The sequence below is a fragment of the Clinocottus analis genome, unplaced genomic scaffold (assembly GCF_023055335.1).
Source record: "Clinocottus analis isolate CAN_PGR_092001 unplaced genomic scaffold, fCliAna1.0.p SCAF_1, whole genome shotgun sequence".
Lineage (NCBI taxonomy): Eukaryota > Metazoa > Chordata > Actinopteri > Perciformes > Cottidae > Clinocottus > Clinocottus analis.
In genome coordinates, this window is record NW_027175820.1 from 9,928,119 (window position 1) to 9,946,594 (window position 18,476).

The 18,476-nt window shown below is 44.4% G+C and overlaps 4 protein-coding genes across 5 annotated transcripts; 2 read left to right on the top strand and 2 right to left on the bottom strand.

The window, feature by feature from the left end:
* Positions 1–3,391: 3,391 nt before the first annotated feature.
* txnl4b (thioredoxin-like 4B) lies at positions 3,392–4,815 on the bottom strand. Its single transcript, XM_068575043.1, has 3 exons — positions 4,653–4,815; positions 4,407–4,558; positions 3,392–3,945 (listed from the first exon to the last, which is right to left on the bottom strand). The coding sequence occupies exons 1-3, from the start codon at positions 4,782–4,784 to the stop codon at positions 3,780–3,782; spliced, it is 450 nt and encodes a 149-aa protein (XP_068431144.1). The 5' UTR covers positions 4,785–4,815; the 3' UTR covers positions 3,392–3,779.
* A 169-nt stretch (positions 4,816–4,984) lies between these two features.
* Positions 4,985–7,278, top strand: trmt10c (tRNA methyltransferase 10C, mitochondrial RNase P subunit). The gene has a single exon (XM_068579634.1). The coding sequence runs from the start codon at positions 5,286–5,288 to the stop codon at positions 6,810–6,812; it is 1,527 nt and encodes a 508-aa protein (XP_068435735.1). The 5' UTR covers positions 4,985–5,285; the 3' UTR covers positions 6,813–7,278.
* blzf1 (basic leucine zipper nuclear factor 1) lies at positions 7,021–11,408 on the bottom strand. The gene is made up of 7 exons (XM_068579646.1): positions 11,210–11,408; positions 10,895–10,958; positions 9,976–10,439; positions 9,448–9,647; positions 9,173–9,301; positions 8,219–8,456; positions 7,021–8,123 (listed from the first exon to the last, which is right to left on the bottom strand). Exons 2-7 carry the CDS (start codon positions 10,911–10,913, stop codon positions 7,938–7,940), a joined length of 1,236 nt encoding a protein of 411 aa, XP_068435747.1. The 5' UTR covers positions 10,914–10,958; positions 11,210–11,408; the 3' UTR covers positions 7,021–7,937.
* Positions 11,409–11,801: 393 nt separating this feature from the next.
* On the top strand, positions 11,802–18,452 carry ercc5 (excision repair cross-complementation group 5). 2 transcript variants are annotated; one of them, XM_068579657.1, is made up of 15 exons: positions 11,802–11,992; positions 12,075–12,250; positions 12,365–12,480; positions 12,617–12,718; positions 12,877–12,919; positions 13,253–13,396; positions 13,470–13,680; positions 14,000–14,875; positions 14,968–15,272; positions 15,399–15,518; positions 15,693–15,906; positions 16,592–16,736; positions 17,059–17,259; positions 17,348–17,432; positions 17,764–18,452. In XM_068579657.1, the coding sequence occupies exons 1-15, from the start codon at positions 11,905–11,907 to the stop codon at positions 18,292–18,294; spliced, it is 3,357 nt and encodes a 1,118-aa protein (XP_068435758.1). In that variant the 5' UTR covers positions 11,802–11,904; the 3' UTR covers positions 18,295–18,452. The 2 variants fall into 2 exon arrangements, with proteins under 2 accessions (XP_068435758.1, XP_068435766.1); XM_068579665.1 differs by lacking the exon at positions 17,764–18,452 and adding an exon at positions 17,551–17,695.
* The last annotated feature ends 24 nt before the right edge of the window (positions 18,453–18,476 follow it).

Genomic DNA, 18,476 nt, shown 5'->3' on the forward strand with positions numbered 1-18,476 from the left:
CAAGCCCCAGAGAGGTGGAGGCTCAGTTTCCACACGCCTGTACAACACCAGAGGCTTTAAACACCCGGACGTGTTGTCGCCTCTTCAATGGCTCCGTTTGTGGGTTTAGCTCAGGGAGAGGAATCTGTTTGAAAGCTCGGCATAAATACTCACCAAGACCCCTGGACTACAGTGTGGACTGGCCTCGCTACTTCTATGACGCAGCTTGTAATTGCTCGGGAAACTATGATGGTTTTGATTGTAGTCAGTGGCTGGAGAGGACCCCAATGTGAGCAACGGCACGACATAGAGAAGAAAGAGATAACAGATATGACTGATTCTGAGAGGGAGACCTTTTTCTTGAGCCTGCACAAGGCGAAACAGAGCCACAGCAGCTGGTATATAATCCTTAGAACCAATGACACAAGAGTGGAGGGGAACTATGTTTTCCACAAGACAACTGTTTATAATATGTATGTGTGGATGCATTACTACTCAGCTAAGAGATATGAGGGTTATGATACCAATTATGTACACAAGGGCCCTGCTTTTGTCTTCTGGCACCAAGTATTTCTACTTTTTATTGAAAGAGAGATCAGGGAGCTCATTGGGAACCAAGATTTCTACATTCCATACTGGGACTGGACCAGAACCAACCACTGCAACAACCAGTACTTCGGGGGAGTTGGCAAAAAATGGTTGGATAGACAGTGCTTCCCTCTTCTCAAACTGGACGGTGAGATATTGCTCTTGTTCCTGCCCTGTGCTTTTTCTTCGGCTGACTTGTATCATGTCCTCCTCTTTCTTTTCTCAACAGATCACATGTCCCTATCTTATAAATCCTGGTATAATCTGCGAACCCTCTGATGACGAGACTCCTGCCTATCTGATACGCAACCCTGGACAAAAAAATCCAAAGTACAGCATGCTGCCAACCACCAAAGATGTTGAAGACACACTGGCACAACCAGAATTTGACACCCAACCATACAACAAAAGTTCTAAGACTAGCTTCAGGAACACGCTCGAAGGTGTCATTCATATTCATATTTCTTATTGGTGATTGTTACATCAAATCTCTAACATAAGAATTTCAACGCATCATTAATGTAAGTTAGAATTCTGAAACATAAATAAAACAAGAGTAGGATGTAAAAAAAAAAAAGAAGTGAAAATAGGGTGCGGAAACTTTCAATCTAATTTAAATACGATACTTTGTCTTTCCAGGTTATGAGTTTACCAACATCCCCAAAACTTAAAAAGCTCGATGCACAACCTGGTGCACAGCTACTTTAATGGCACAATGACTCGGGTGGTTGACACAGCTAATGACCCCATATTCATGGTGCGTCACAGCTTTGTTGACAAGTGAGTACTGTAATTATTAGTCAAATGCTCAATTAAAGATAGGTTCACCTTTTTAAAAGTCAATTTTAAACCAGTGCCCGTGTGGGCAGTAAAGGGGTTATTAGCAGTGGTGGAATGTAGCTCAGTGCAATTACTCAAGTTCTGTTTGAGGTACATCAAACTACTTGAGTATCTTTATTTTATGCAGCTTTATACTTTTACGACATCTCAGAGACAATATTGTACTTTTCACTCCACGACACTTTTAATACCCTTCCTGTCTCGGGAAAAGCTTGTATCTCGAGATTTATGTTTGTGATAAACTGAATGTTCCTTTATGTTAAGCTAAAAGGCTTCTTGGATCACCTCAAACTTGCATCATGACAAAGCAAAAAATACAGGTTTTTTTGAGTTCATGAAAAGTTGACTTTTCCAGTGTACATGGTTCTCACAGGACAGCGAGTATTTTCATATTGTGGTGTTGAGTTCAAGATCTAAAATTGTCTTCTGCCCGAGTTGAATGGCTGCTGTAATTGTTCCTTCATCCCTTATTGGCTACAAAATGTCTTACAAAAGATGCGAGTGATGGGGACAAAATCCTTGTTCAGTGTAAAAATGCATTACAAAGTTCGACTGAAGGTTACATGAGACCAAACTATGTTTCAGTGTGTAAAGACAAAGACAAAAAAAAATGTGAACATATCCTTTGATCCTGAACAAAGAAACAATGCTGGGTGTCCACCTTGTTCTGTGCTCAACATCACGCTGCATTTCGTTCAATTCATTCACTTTATATACTAAGACTGATTAATGAAAGATTGTTACAATATTCTCTGTTATGTGAATTGTTAATCAGGCTTTTTGACAATCGGTATCAGGACCACCGTAATGCTACCTACCCTTACACCAAAGACATGAATCCAGCCCAGAAACCGAAGTCCTTCATGGCACCTTTCTTCCCTCTACGCACCAACGACTACTTCTGGAGCAAGCCAATTGCAGAACTGAGTTACAAATACAAGGTGCACAGCGCCCATCGCCCTGGAGCTAGGAGCAGAGCAGCAAGACATGCTGCAGGTTCACAGCTTATTGTAAAATCAATGTAGGATCAATTGATAACTCATGCCTGTATGTTCCATGGTGCTGGAGATGAAAACATACCCTTCGTTATTAGGGCTTCAAGAGGAATCTGCAGCTACATGGGTCCTTTGGCAGTGGCCTGTTCTGGGTGTACTCAGTATTGCATTGCTCTGTGTTAGTGTTGGGGCAGCTACTAAATGCAAAAGTAATCATTATTGAGGTAATAGATATGATAATTTGAGAAGGATTGTGATGACTTTACCCATTAAGGTTTGTGTATCTGTCGAATCACATTATCTCTGTTCAGTCTCTCGTCCTAGAAAGTAAGGCAAACACCGACGGACGATAAAAGAGGGATGCTATCACTTTGTACTTTCTTCACAGGTTCAAGTCTGCAGTCCGGATTAGAGAAACATCCACAAAGCATCTGCTGTCGATGCTGCCTCTGGGGCAAAGGGATGGAGAGTGAATCAAACAAAGAACTCAAATTAAGTTAATCGTGTTGAACGTTTGGGCAAGGGCTGGGCCATCTGGGCAAAATCATCAAGATAAAAGTAATTTTATATCTAAGCTAAAGAAATGAATCAAGAAATACCATAACAGCCAATTTAATAAAAAGAAAAATTATATGAAATAAGCTGTTTTTCATAATCTTGTGAGTCAAATACTTGATAAATGAAAAGTACTGTGAATTTTCTCATTTAATTGAAAACTTCCCTTGAATTGTGTTTCACGGTATAGCGATATATAATAACAATGTTTCCATTGAAAGAAGATAAATTACCATATTCAATCATCACCCCGCACTACTACGGGGCAACAACCAAAGACAGCTCATTTATTTCAGAAAAGCTTCAGATTTAGATAGTTTTTGTGTTGTATAATGTAGAATTCATATATAAATAAATATATGAACTTCTTTTGTTTATTATCCAGAAATTACACTGTTGGCAGTGTTATTTAAAAGTAGAGTTCTGATCAATGATGAAATATAAAATATAAAAGTTTATTATAAAAAAGAGCATGTACATTGGATAAATTAATTGCATCTCACTGCTGATAATACAGCTCTTTTCCATGGGAAACATCATGAAAACATTTTTATAAGGCAGAAATAAAACCAGAATAAATTAGCAGAACTCATTTCATCAAAACGCATGTCTTCTCTATCAAACATGAGACATGGAGAATATGAAAATGACTAAGTGCACATAAAAAAAATGATGAAACGATGAAATAATTGTTCATTCATGAAGCACGTAATGCAGTTCATAAATTAACAGAGCCCATTTCATTGTGTCATTCAGCTGTGGTTTATGCCACTCAGTGAGAAATTATTACGATCACAAGGCTGCACATTGGCGATGTCGAGTTTAAATCCCATGGTAGAGGAGATCAAATTTGGGAATATTTCGAGGATCTATGGGACTCTGGACAATCATCTTCCCACGCATGGCCCCTCTGTATATGACCTCGATCAGGTCCATGAAATCTTGTTTGGTCTTGAAGCTGCCGACAAACTTGGTGTGATCTGGAGAGCTGAGAGAGAAACGGAGGTCAGTCAGGTTTATTTCAGCGTGTGCATCTGTTGTAAATATGCAAAACCAGCTTCTTAAGCGGTGCGTGGACTGTTGGAAAGAGAGAGATGTGATGGCCGTTTACCACGACAAGATTAAACTACAACTTTTTTGATTACAAATTAACTGTTGAAGGTGATGTTGAAAAGTGCTAAGAAGGGTTTTGGCTATCTTTTAAGAATGTAAATTGAATATTGTAGGGTTTTGCACCGTTTGTGGGGAAAATCAAGACATTTGAAGATGTCAACGGGATCTGCAGACTGGGATGATTACTAGACAATATTTGAACAATTAACTGCATCTTAATTGATGATAGAAATCTTCAATTTCCGCCCTTTTGTTAAACTGTTTGACGGGGAGTCTGGTACGTAAATATGGGTCCCACAATCACAACCTCAGTCACGTTAACCTGCGTTCACTCACCCATAATCCACCTTCATGTGCTGTCCGTTGAAAAAGAAAACAATGGAGGGGATGTAGCTGATGTCGAAGTATCGTGTGTAGATGGGAGATTTATCTACGTCGACGATGTAGATAGACGCCATGTTGCTCAAGTCGTGGGCAGTTTTTGACAGCTGGAGGGACAGAAACGGCACACATTTGCAAAAGCTAAATAGTCGCCGCCGCGCTCTGAATGAGCAGCCATTAGATTATTTAGATCCTACTTACAATCTCATCGAGATGCAGACAAACCGAGTCTTCGTCTCTCCCAAACCTCAAAACCAGGACTTTCTCTGCTACGCTTTTAATGACCTCATCTATGTCTTTTTTGCAAGCTAATTTTGGCAAAAACAAACTCATGTTGGATGCTAAAAGAAAGTAAGCTTCTCTTATTGTGCGACGAGGAGGAAATTACGTCATAAATGTTGGACGCCACCGTGACAACAAATCCGTCTGGAAACCATGTAACACTGTCAATAGTGTAAACATGATTATTAGAGTGTATACCTCTCGTGGAGAGTTAAAGCAGCAGCGGTGAGCAGAAGGGACATCGTGTTGGTTGACATATCGTGCTATCGTCAGTCAACGTCAGTGAGAGAAACATTTAGTGCCACACACTGGGTGTTGTTTCACTACGACACGTTATAGTGTGACACCGTTTGAACAACGTGACCTTCTCTTGGTTTTGAGCAAGCGTGAACGTCGCGAGCACAGCTGGACAAATCTACAAGTAAGACTCGAGATGCAGACAATAGATTCTGTTTCGTTTAAATCCTCACAGACAGCGTGACAGTTCGGTCGTCTATATTTCCTCTTTTTAGTACTCTGGTACTTCGCTGCAGATTAATATATTGCATCGCGATGTTTCGGCTCTTCACTTCCTATGAACTCTGTAGAGGCGGCTTCCGTTTGCTGCCTTATGTCACCAAGAGGCCATGTGCGTCTTTCTTAGTCCGTAGCGCAGGTCGTCACCGGCCGCACGTTTCTGCTGGTCACTTCCAGACTGGGATCCCGGTGTGGAAAGATGCCCTCGAGCCAGAAAGAGCTGACCTCGAGGAAAAGCAGACACCAGATCTGGACAAATGGAAATCTGTGATGAGAGCCCGAGCAGCAGCAGACGAGAGGACGCAACAGGATGATGAAGCGGACGCAAGCGATGATGATGATGAAAACCTCAAAGAACCAGGTGGTGATTTTAAGGGAAGTTCTTCCCTGGAGGCCACACGTCATCTGGTTACAATGTGGCAGCAAGCTGGAAAGCTTGTCCCCCAAGAGATGAGCGATGAAGAGGTCCAGACGCTGGCCGAGCTCACCACCAAGTCCTCCAGGAAGAAGTACCTGAAGTACCTGGCCATCAAGGAGGGTCACAAAAGAAGTCGTAAGGAGAAGCAGCAGCATAGGAAGATGGCGAGGGACGCCTTGCTGGAGCAAAGGAAAATACAGAACAGCGATGCGGAGGACGAGACAGGATCGGAACTTAAAAGCACGTTGATCCTCCAGTTTTGGGGGCGCTCCCTGGACAAGCTCCTGGCCTGGAGGAGCGCCCAGGCCATGCTGTTCGGTCAGCCACTGGTGCTTGACATGAGCTATGAGTCAAACATGGCCAAGCGGGAGTTGGAGAACACCGTGACCCAGCTGCTGGAGGTGGAAGGGTGGAATCGGCGCGCCGCCGATCCTTACCACCTCCACTTTTGCAACCTGCAGGAAGACGGACCTTACATGAGCGAGTTGGTAAAGCGATATGGCGCCGAGGTCTGGGACCGACTGTTGGTCACCACCACTGACCAGCAGCATGTGGATCGGTTCCCCCGGGAACAGCTTGTGTACCTCACTGCAGACTCTCCCAACGTTCTCCGCACATATGACCACTCCAAGATCTACATCATTGGAGCTCTGGTGGACCGGTCGATCCAATCGGGTCTGTCGTTGGCCAATGCAAAGCGTCTGAATCTGGCCACGGCCCGTTTACCGCTGGACGAGTTCCTCCACTGGGAGATTGGAGCCAAAAATCTGACTTTGGACCAGATGATTCGCATCATGCTCACACTTAAGGAGACAGGGAATTGGGAGGAGGCATTACAGTTTGTGCCCAAGAGGAAGTATAGCGGCTTTCACCAACATAAGACACAGAAAGAGACAGTCTCTCGAAACCACAGGCCCAGACAGGATGGCAACATGCCGCTTAGATTGGGAGACAGAAACATTGAGAGGCCTTTTGAAAATAACAGCCTAAGTGCTCTCAGATCCCCTAAAGAGTCTGGGTTCAGTGGGAAAGGCAGAGTGGCTGGACCGCCCAGTGACAGGGAAAACAAACCAGCGGCAACCAGAGTACGGACATCATTTAAGATCAGCATAGAGGGAAGAACAAGTGCAGGCAAAAGCAAGTAGTGGTGGGATGATGAGTAAAGTCAACAGATATTGTAACTTGTGACAAGGACATACTCACACTTGGTATTTGAGGAAATGTCAAAACTTGAGACAAGCGGGGATTAAAGTGTTGTAATAGGTAATCGCTGGCTGCTTTGTTTTGAGTTTCAATGCAAGGTTTAAAACATGAAAAGAATGAGACATTTAAAAAAAGTAGAAACTACTTTGGTCTTTATTTCAGTTTGACATGAAAAACAAACGCTGTATAAATATTTTGATGTTGTGCTTTCACTGTAAAATACGCCATAAATATCATTTAATACTTTTCCAGACTGACATTGTTTTTTCAAATCACTCAAAATGACATGATTCAAGGAAAACAAATCCAAAGGTAAACTTTGCAAATAACCAGATTTGTTTTGATTTGTCATTCGTGTACAATAAGTGTATTGTACCATCAAAACCACTTCCAAGATATTGAATGCGTATGACGACACTTTTGGAGCATTCCTTATACAAAATACATCAATAGTGTTTTTGAAACATGATTGAACCGTCGTATTGAGAAATCTGGGCGACTCCTGCACTGCAAGAGGCATCATGACTTTCATTAGCTCATCATCGGTTTGTTAACTTGCTGCAGGGACAGGCTGCCCCACGCAGCCCGAGGCTCATTATTTTATTAAAGGATTATAAAGAAAACTTAAAACACAGTCGGATGTTCAAGTATGAATAAGTAGACACCATAACTGTCTGTTCACCATGTTATACTGACCCAACATTTTGACCATGCATCCTAGCAGTAAGTAGCCCTTTCCATTGTTTAAACCAGGCTGCAATAGTGCATGTCATGATCCCTGAACAAACAACTCCATTTTCTTCTTAGCATTTTTTTTCAAGTTCAAACTAAACAACAGGTTGATACAATTTTAAAAACATAATCTGAAATTGTGTAATTCCAACAGTCGCTGTGTGGCACAAAGGACTCTTAATGAGACAGAAGCTGTCTGCTTGGAGCAGCCAAGTCACTTGACACACAGCGGCAATAATCTCCAGAGTACACTCCAGTTTGGATATCGGCCATTTGAAATAACCTCTGATGCTGCATCAGTATCGGATTGGTGAGTTTGCTGCCCTTTGACCCAACTACAACACCAGGATGTCACCAGTGCAGCGCTCGCAGCAGTTAAAAGTGATGTTTTCATAGCGGGTATAGGGGTGAAACCTGCCGATGCTCTTCTTACTGCTGAGGAAGCTTGAGGGGGCGGAGTCACTGAGTGGAGTGTCTGCCTTGATTTCCGAACAGGAAATTGGGTCTAAAATCTTCAGCACCTAGGACAGAACATAGACAAAAACATCTGTGATGCTTTGGACTTTTACAAATTGTTCCAAAATTATCAGATTTCTACAAGGGTATAACGTCGTACCTTCTCAGCCATCTTCTCAGCCGGAGTGTTGCAGAGCAGCTCTACTGTTGCAGTGTTGCTCTTTACCACCACGTTGCTGTTGCTGATGCTGCTGTTGTTTCCCAACAGGTGCGAGTTGATGGCCTCCGCTAGCTTGTGATTGGCTGCTGCTAGCTCTCCCGTGCTAAGGGGTTGTGCACTGGGGTAGTACGTCTGCTGCCTGCCCCACTGCAGAGAAACCAGGAGCTGCTCCAAAGATCTGATGATAGAAAAAAACAAAAGAAACAGACACACTTGAGTATCAGTGGCTCAGCTATGAACTTAAACCATTTGTACTTAAGATTTGTTATGTTGGAGTCGGCACAGCAATCTCCATAAGCAGCTACTTTCTGTATTGGTTTTCTATAAATGGTCAATGTCTTAATGCAGCCGTCTAAGTTAACTAGTGTGATAAAGGTGCAAAATTAAGGGTCCAAGTTCTCATCATATTAAATCTTTATTTTTAATTCAGTAAAATTAAATAATTTTATGTGACAAATATAAATAATTCCAGCCGAAATGAACTTAAAAAAAAGACGAACCTCTACCCATGTACTGTAAATGAATACTACAGAACTGATAGAAATCATAAATGTTTACTTTATGAAGCATAATATTTCATTCCAACAAAGTGTTCATATATATATATATATATATATATATATATATATATATATATATATATATTGTATGTATTTGACACAAATTTTAATAGCCTTCATCAAGACATCAAGAGGAGAATGGGTATTGTCTTAAACGTTGCTCCACTTAATGGCATTTAAAAAGGAAATGCCATAAGTGGAACAACGTTTCCCTGCAGTTCATCCTGACACATTAAATTTGTGTCCTATTTTTCCTCAGCAGGATTTTTTAATTGCAAGCTTGTATAACGAACCATTCCTATCATTTAGTAATCATGAATATACTGCGCATTACCTGTGAGTGAGCACCATTTCGCTGGAGAACTCTTCTCTCTCAGACAGCAGGTCTTGAATGGCTCCTTGTGCCTCTCTGGTCTGTCTCTGCAGAGCAGCTCTGGCATTGGTCAACTCCTCTGCCATAACCCTGCACAGACAACACGGATGTTGTGTTTATTCAGCACGACAAAGTTAATTGTCATCCATTATTCTTCCTCATAGAAGAATGTCGCTAACATATGCTTGCTGGATGAAAGGAACATTTTCTAGTTGTCATTTCAAATTAAATTAAACCTGCTGGCCAGGAACTTGCTCCTCCAAACGTCACACTGGATACTCATCCGTTCTAGCTGCTCTGCTGTGTGTGACAGACTTCGGCCGAGAGCCTCATTCTCCAGAATCAGATGGTTTTTCTCCCGCGACAGACGCTCAAAGTGGTACTGAAGGTCATCGCCGACCGACGCCACCAGCAGCTTTTTGAGCTCACGGTTTACCTGGAGCATGGGGAAAAAAAATCCTATCACAATCGAAGAAATTCATTTTGCCTTTATATTCATTTGACAAAAATACAGTGGCCTTGTAAGAGAAATAAGGAGCATGATTATACTGTAAGAACTATGCAGAATTATGAACGGTCAAGAAATTTGACATGAAACTTGAAACATTAAAATTTATTGATCTTACTGACCGCTGTACTGTTTCACATATCTATACTTCCTGCATGTTTCTTTAAATGTGTAAACAGCATTGAACCTGTCTATGCAAAGCCTTATGCATCACAAATCTCTTAACAGAATGCCTCTGCTGTATTTGGGGCCTTACCTCTGTCTGCACACGGAGTTGATTGGACAGGCCTTCCTTGTCCTGCAGCAGTCTGCGCTCAGAGTTCTGCAGCTTCTCCAGCTGTCCTCTCCAGTCATCCACCAGAGGCTGCAGGGCACAGGCCGGCCCCTCCGCTTGGTGTCCAGACTCCCCCTTGCCTTCGGCTGGTCCAGTGCGGGTACACCGGCTAATAGCGGAACGGGGGACGATGATCCTCACAGCCTCCACCTCGGCGCAGGCCTCTCGACTGACCTTGCCTAGGTGGAGCACCCCGAGGGGCTGCGGAGCCGCAGGGGGAGCAGGCCGAGTGGATTTGGGGCTACGTTTAGGGCTCGCCACCTTCAAGATAGGGACTGCCGGCGGACCTGGTGGCAGAGTGTCTGCGTTTGCCTCCAGGATAGTGGCGGGCGGTTTTTCAGTTTCCATGCCATCGCCAGCTCCTCGGATAGGCGCAATGGCAGAGCCTGGACGAAAGGAAATAAAGCCATGTTCACACAAAGACTTCAAGCTGACAAATAGATGCCAAGGGTGTAGCCACTAACCCTCACTAGTAGCATGCGGGGCTGGGTAATGGTACTCAACTAATTGTGTCTATTGTGTCAAGTACTGCAAACCGGTCAGACACGTAATGAAACTGTTCCAGGTCTACGCCGTCTCCTCCAGGAAACTGAGACGCTCGCGTTTAGTCCAACTAAAAACACTGGAGATTAGACATCGGAGACAACTGGCTTTTACTATGCAATGCTGTAAGAGTAGAAGTTACGAGTTCTCTGCATGTAAAAACGTGTCAATGTATTGTGGCTGCAAAACACGAAAGGTCTGAAACGAAAAGCAGTCTCTCGTGACCCCGACAAAGCCGACGTGTCAGCACTCTGATGAAACGTAAACACGGAGATGTTTTAAAACCTATGGCGTTTACCTCTCACAGTAGCAGTCATGGTGTCCACCGAGGAGCAAGCCTATAGTCCAGGTGACTCGTCGTCCTGTGAGAGTTAATGAAGGAGAAAACGTATATTTAGGGTTCACAACAGAGGTAACGATAACATCACACGATAACGGTAGCTAACTTAGCTGGTCAGCTAACTACTTCGCTGAGCGATTAGCTGGAAGTAACGTCGTAACAATCCCGAGTTAATGTAGCATTAACGCTGTCACGATGGATGCTTGCTACACATAATGTCACACTTCCAAACCGCTTTTTGAAGGGATTCATGCAAATTGTTAGATATCATACCGGGTAACAATGGGTCCAACCAAGTCGATTGAGTTGTGTAAACAGCAGCAAGCTGTTGAGTTTGTCACCGGACACAGTTGGCCTCTGACGGGAAATGATGTTTACCCCGGGATTTGTGTTTCAGGCAACACTTCCGGCCAAGGAAAGCCTCCTCTTTTTGCAAACTAAAGCTGTGCAAGCTCAATACCCAAAGGTCGTTAGCTCAACATTCACCCCGACCATTTCTCACAGCATCTACTATATGGACACGTTGTCGAAGCAGCAGCAGCTGCCGCAAGAGAGCCTGACAGACCGAATTCAGGGAATGAATACCTTTTTGAATTGACGGTCCGTCCTCGTCCACTCAACACAAAACCGATCCCCACCCGTGACTCTCTTGCTTTACAGGAATACCTATCATTGGCATACATACTGCAACTAACTGTTCAACTGATTACAGATCAGAAATGTATGCTTCCCTAAGCTCGTGGTGTCATATGACCCAAAGTAAATAATGCGGAACGTTTATGGCTAGTCAACAATTTCTCTACGGACAGAAAATAGCGTCACAACAAAACGTGCCGCTGCAGTACAGTTTATGCTCATTCTCAGTTATTTCGGAGTTGACTCAATAAAGTGCTCGGATTAGTCATGCACAAGTGAACTTTTGTTTATTTTTTATATTTACACTGTTTTAGCCTCTGCCAATAGTGATTATGGGAGTGCATGGACTCTGGAGACTACTGGAGAGTACAGGGAAACCCGTCAACCCAGAGACTCTGGAGGGGAAGATCCTGGCCGTTGGTATCCTCTTTACTTTGGTTGTGAGCTGTGTGTCTGTCTTTCTCTCCGTCTATCATTGTTAACCTTAACCAGACCCCTCCAGACATCAGCATATGGCTGAACCAGGCGGTAAAGGGGGTGAGGGACCGCGATGGCAACAGCGTCCAGAACGCGCACCTGCTCACGCTCTTCCACCGCGTATGTAAGCTGCTCTTCTTCCGCATCAAGCCGATCTTCGTGTTTGACGGAGACGCGCCGCTGCTAAAAAAACAAACGCTGGTACGTCCTGAGAAAAAAAAACAACAACCTGTGTTGATCATTTTTGGGATGTTTATTGACAAAATGCACGTGATTCTCACGCATTGTGTTCTGTGTGGCTCTCCTCTCCTGCAGGCTGTGAGGAGGCAGAGGAAGGAGGAGTTGAGCCGGGAGTCCAAACAGACCAACGAGAAACTCCTGAAGACATTCCTGAAGAGACAGGCTATCAAAGCTGCACTCGGTGACCGCAGGTGAGGGATGGGGCAGTGTGCAGGTGAAGGGTTGGCCAAGAAATAAAGTTTTCTCTCCACCTACACAATGAACTGCATATTCCTTTCGTAGAGTCATGTCAATTTAATGTAGTATGTATTCTCCCCCCCGCCACAGTCAGGATCCTCTCCCCAGCCTCTCCACTGTGAGGAGAGATGAGGTTGACGACATATATGTTCTACCAGCCCTGCCAGCTGCAGAGGAGAAGGCCAAAAGCAGGTCTGGGGCGGTCACTACTCACTAGTCATTGATCCAGTCGGGTCAATCAACGACAAGTAAACAGTCACTGTGCATGAAGTATGGCATTTTGTTTTATACAGCTATTTCACATATACTACTGGTAATTTTATCGTTTTGATGTGTTTTTATTTGTTCAGTTCAGAGGAGGATGAGATGGATGACGGTTCCCACATGTATCAGGTAAAGTTATAATGTGCACAAAAGAGAAACATTGCATAGCACCACCACCAAATAAGCTTCAACTAGTTTGTTCAAGTGAATATTAATGGTATTTTGTTCTAATAATGTTTAAATATTGCTTGGTTGTGGTTGAATCCTGGTCTCGTCCTGGCTCTGTTCCAGTAATGTGTTTTTGCTGAGTGAAGGCCTCTCTTCGGCCATCACAGTGGCTTGATTGTTTATATAATTCTACAATGGGTCCATATCTTCTGAAAGTATTTAGAGTCTCATACAAAGTAAGTCCTCACATAATTCCCATGTTCTTATGTTGGCTGACTGCTTACTGTGTCTCAGGGAGAATCGTATGAAGACCCCAACTCAGTGGACATCAACTCAGAGGAGTTTGCCAGCCTGCCTCCTGAAACAAAACACGAGATACTCAAAGACATGAAAGAGTTTTCCAAAAGACGCAGAACCATGTACCACAAACCCCCAGAGGTACTGTTGATTTATTCACACACATGCACTTATCCATCATCTGCTCTTCAACACAGACTCCTCTTACTCTTAGCGTTCAGGAGACTTTTCCCAGTACCAGTTGGCCGGCCTGCTGCAGAGGAACCAGCTGAACCAGCGTCTGAAGGGTGTGGAGAAGGAGATGAGTCAGCGGAGCGCCAGCAGTGCTCCGCAATTCTTCCAACAGGACGGGGACGAGCTGAGTCACGACGTAGAGTCACACCGGCTGGTTTCAGAAGACAATTCCCACTATATCCTTATTAAAGGTGAGGGAGGCTATCGTGGTGCATTTATTCAGTTAAAGGACTCAATTTCAGCTTCTTTTTTTATTTTGAGAACAAAAAACTGTTTCTGAAATAGTTATAGCTGCTTTATTACAATATTTATTATTGTCTGTAATTTCCAAACTGAGGGACTAATAAAAGATTATCTTACATTTGGTGCCATATTTCAATCCATTCTGTCTGGAACCAACGATTTGTGGAATGGGCCTATAACAGCATAAAGACTGTATGATTTAAATTCAAAAGTGCGACCTTGTTTTTGTTTTAACCTTTGAAACGGCACTCTGCTTTTCCTACGTAGGCTCCAAAAAGAATGAGGCTGCCCCTGAGAGCCGACCGGCAGCTGCCGCCTGGTCCGGGAGCTCCCTGACAGGCGGCACCAGACGAGACAGACCCGAGCCCCTGTGGCGTCCTGCCTGTGAGGGAAAGGAAGAAATGCTGGGTCCCTCCTCAGAAGACTCCAAACCCTCGGTGTCAAAACCAACTTGGGGAGACACATCACCACCCTCGCCTCGGACACTTAAGGCAATCCAGGCCGCAATGAACGTCAGCTCAGAGGAGGAGACGCTGGACCAGGAAAAGAAGGATGGCAGCGTGTCCCCGCGTACCCTGTTGGCCATCCAACAAGCTCTTGCTGAGGAGGGAGACAGCTCACCCACCAAAATGCAGGCCAATCTTCCCCATCCTGTGGTCATCAGCAGCTCAGAGGACGAGAGAGAACCCGATAGTGTGAACTATCTGCCGAATAAAAAATCGGATTTTAAGGGAAACCCTGCAGTCCAAAGGTTACACACCGAAGATGTTTTATCCTCTAGTGGTTCCGAAGACGAGACGGAGGCCACGGTTTGTCGGAGAAATGAAGCACTTCGCTTTGCGGCGCCGCAAAAACCTCATGGGTCAGAAACTAACACAAAGAATAGAGAGTTGACAGAGGACACAAAGCTGGGAAGTAGAGGACAGACGGAGAAACAAGAAGAGTTGATCACTAAGACAAACGCTGCTGCTGCTGCTTTCAATCAAAACCTATTATCCACCAATCTCTCTGCTCAGCTGTGTAGGGAGACTGAAATGCTTCCTGGGCCGTTGAAGCAGAGGAGTAACGAGGTGATCGAAGCTCTGGAGGAGAGGAACGGAGACGATGTGAAGTCAGAGGGTAGTGAGAAGAGCGACTCAGGAGGTACAGTAAAAGGAAATGGGAAAGATCACACTTATTCATAACTTCTTAAACCTGCCGACAATCACATAAGGGCTTCTTTTGTTTTTTCCCAGAGAGCTTCATCGAGGTGTCGGACGAAGAATTCATAAAGGAGGATGCAGAGGATTCACTTGTAATGGTTGGGAAGAAAGGATCCCCCGATGAGGTCTGTAGAGATGAGAACAAGCAGGAAGAAAAACCAGGAGAAAGTTTGAAAAAGGCTCTCAGTAGTCCAGCAGCTGATTCTGTAGAGGAGGAGAAAGATGATGAAGAAGAAGAAGAAGAAGAAGAAAAAAGACAGACTGAGGATTCAAAGGAGGGAACGGAGACAGAATCCAGCTCAACTCCAGCGATAAATGAATGGGAACACTTTGACATGGTAAGCATCCCTGTTAGGATGGTTTAGACACACACGATTGTAACTTCAATGCTAATAACTGTTTAAGGAAAATTAAGAATGTAACCTCAGGAGCCAACTGACATTCTTCTTTGACTTGTGCTGCAGGAGGAGCTGGAGGCTCTGGAGAGCTCTCTGCAGGTGGAGCAGAGCAGCCTGCGGGAGCTGAAACAGCAGCAGGAGAGGATGGCGAACACAGTCACTGGGCAGATGCACCTGGAGAGCCAGGTGAACCCAAGACACTGTAAAATCACATCTGGGCACATTACAATGTTGTCAAGTTTTGTAATATGTCTAGAACTCCTATTTGTGCAGATCAAGACACAAACCGTCAATCTTAGGAGATGTATTTGTGTTGGGAAGGGGTTTAAGAGTAATGACTATTTTCCTCCTTGATCCCAGGAGCTGCTGCGGCTGTTCGGTGTGCCGTTCCTCGTGGCGCCGATGGAGGCCGAGGCTCAGTGTGCGGCACTGGACCGCGCTGACCACACAAACGGGACCATCACGGACGACTCCGACGTGTGGCTGTTTGGAGGGAGACACGTCTACAGGAACTTCTTCAGCCAGAACAAATATGTGGAACACTACCAGTTCAGTGACATGCAGAACCAGCTGGGTTAGTGCTCCCTGTCACACGGCCCTGTCAAGTGTGACAATATTTTTCAAAATAAATGTTGATCCCTGGCTCCGCTAGCCCTCGTCGATTTGTCCTCGGGCAAGACACTTAACCCCCAAATTCCTGTAGCTGTGCTTTTGGTGTATGAATGTGTGTGAATGTCATTTACACCTGATCGGCAGATGGCTCCTTAGCCCCTCCCATCAGTGTATAAATAAGTGAATGATGATAAATAGTGTTAAAGGGCTTTCAGTGGTCAGAAGTACAAATACAGGTTCATTTATCATTACAATTTTCCCCTAATGTCATTAGGTCTTAGTTTTGATGGAAACACAGCCAACTTTCAGTCAAAGCAAGTCACGCCTTAATATCTTGTTTGATTCAAAAAGCAAAAAACACACAGACAAATATAAGATTTGATTATTTTTGTAATATGTATTTATTGCAATGTATATTTGTATGACTTTTTTGTCTGTCCGCATACGACTGGTTTATTCACTTTCACTTGTGCGACTGCAGATGGTGCTGTGCTGCTGTTTTGTGGCCTGCTGAGATGGAAGAGCTGAGGGCACTGATCACAGACAGTGCTTGTATTGTGATGGGCTGTTATCAGAGCTGAGGGCACGTTTAACTTCTCTTCTCCCATCTTTTTTTTTTTTTGTCTCCAATCCAATTGCTGTCCCAGGTCTGGACAGGACCAAACTGATCAACCTGGCTTACCTGCTGGGAAGCGACTACACAGAGGGCGTGCCGGGGGTCGGATATGTGACTGGCATGGAGATACTGAATGAGTTCCCAGGGTCCGGCCTGGAGCCACTCACACAGTTCAGGTGTGTGTTTCAGGGTTTGAGTTTTAACACTTCAGGCTATTCAAAAGTCAGTGGATTCTCAAAGGTGTCGATAAAGGTTGTTGATCATATATTTTTGTGGGATGAGTGTGCAGCTGCAAGACGATGTAGTCGTCTTGCAGCTAGCAGTTGACACCACCTTTTTTTAAATTTTTATTTTTACAGGCCAAACTCATTGTTAAAGCCCATGTATTAATCAACTGGAAGTTTTATATCTGCGTTTATATTTGTCTGTGTGTATGAACCGAACGAGAAGTTAATCATGTTACCGTTGATTTGCCTGGTTATCGTTTCTTTCCTCCAGTGAATGGTGGTCAGAGGTTCAGGAGAAAAGGCGCCTGGTGGCCGATCCTCGGGATACCAAGATTAAGAAGAAATTGAGAGACCTAAAACTGTATCCTGGTTTCCCGAACCCGGCGGTGGCTCAGGCTTACCTGCAACCTGCCGTGGACCAATCGGACAACCTCTTCAGCTGGGGGCGCCCACAACTCGACATGATCAAAGAATATCCTTTCTATATATGTGTATGTGTGTGTGTGTGTGTGTGTCTGCATGTTCGTGATATTGTTACGTTTCCTGAACCAGGCTTTTACATTCTGTCTGGGTCGTTTCGGCTGGAGCAGTCGGAGGACAGAGGAGACTCTCCAGCCTGTGATCAAGCAGCTCAGCAGCCAGCAGGTATTCAAGTGCAGTTGTTCCCTGAGGGATACTTTTGCAGTGAAATGACCGCTAATTACTCACCTGTTCAAAAATACATTTAAGGAGTGTGTGTGTGTGTGTGTGTGTATATGTGTAGATCTCCACATGTTTATGTTGTCACGAACCAAGGAGGAATATAAACTGGGACTTTAAATTTGCGTGACGCAATTGAGCCTTCCGTCCAGTGAGCACACCTAATCTTTCTCTTGAATGTCGCCAGTTTGATTGTGAAAATTTGCAAGAGCCACTAACGAGGGGAATAAAACCCCGCTCATCTTAAATCACTTCATCTCTCACCGTTTTGGTTTAGACTCAGCTCCGGATTGACTCGTTCTTCCGCATGGAGCAGAAGGAAAAGCAGGCGATTCGCAGCCAGCGACTACGCCGAGCCGTCACCTGCTTGAAGAGGAAGGAGAGAGAAGGAGGTGTGGAGGATGAGGACGAGGAGGACTGTGACAAGGAAACGCCATCCCCATCCAAAGCTAAGAAAGAAAAGGCAGCAAGCACAAGTCCAAAAAAAGGAGGAAGAGGAAAAGAGAGGGAAGTGGAGAGGTCTGTGGCAGGAGGAGGGTTTCTTGGGTCGGAGGTGATTGTTGAATCTCCTCCTCCACCTCTAAAGGTTGTGAGCAGCACCAGCCAGGAGTCTGTCTCAGTGAAGGCCACCCCGCGGTCTACTAAGACTGTACCTGAGCCGGCCAGGGGGAGCAGCAGCAGCTCCAGTGAAGACAGTGACAGTGGCAGGGAAGCTGCAATGGTTACAGCCCGATCCGTCTTCGACAGCAGCCGACGAAGCCGTGGAGCGAAAAGAAAGACAGGAAGAGGAAGGGGGAAGAAGGTGTGACTGGACAACTGTGTTGTGAAACACGCCCACACTCCCAAATAATGTCTGTGATTATTATGTTTGGTATTTAGAAAGGAAATGGGGAAATTAATCATGGAATGAATTAAGCTTTTTCTGAATTATAGAATATGTACTTTTTCAACTATTGACGTGACATGTCGAGGTTTATATGATCTGAAGAA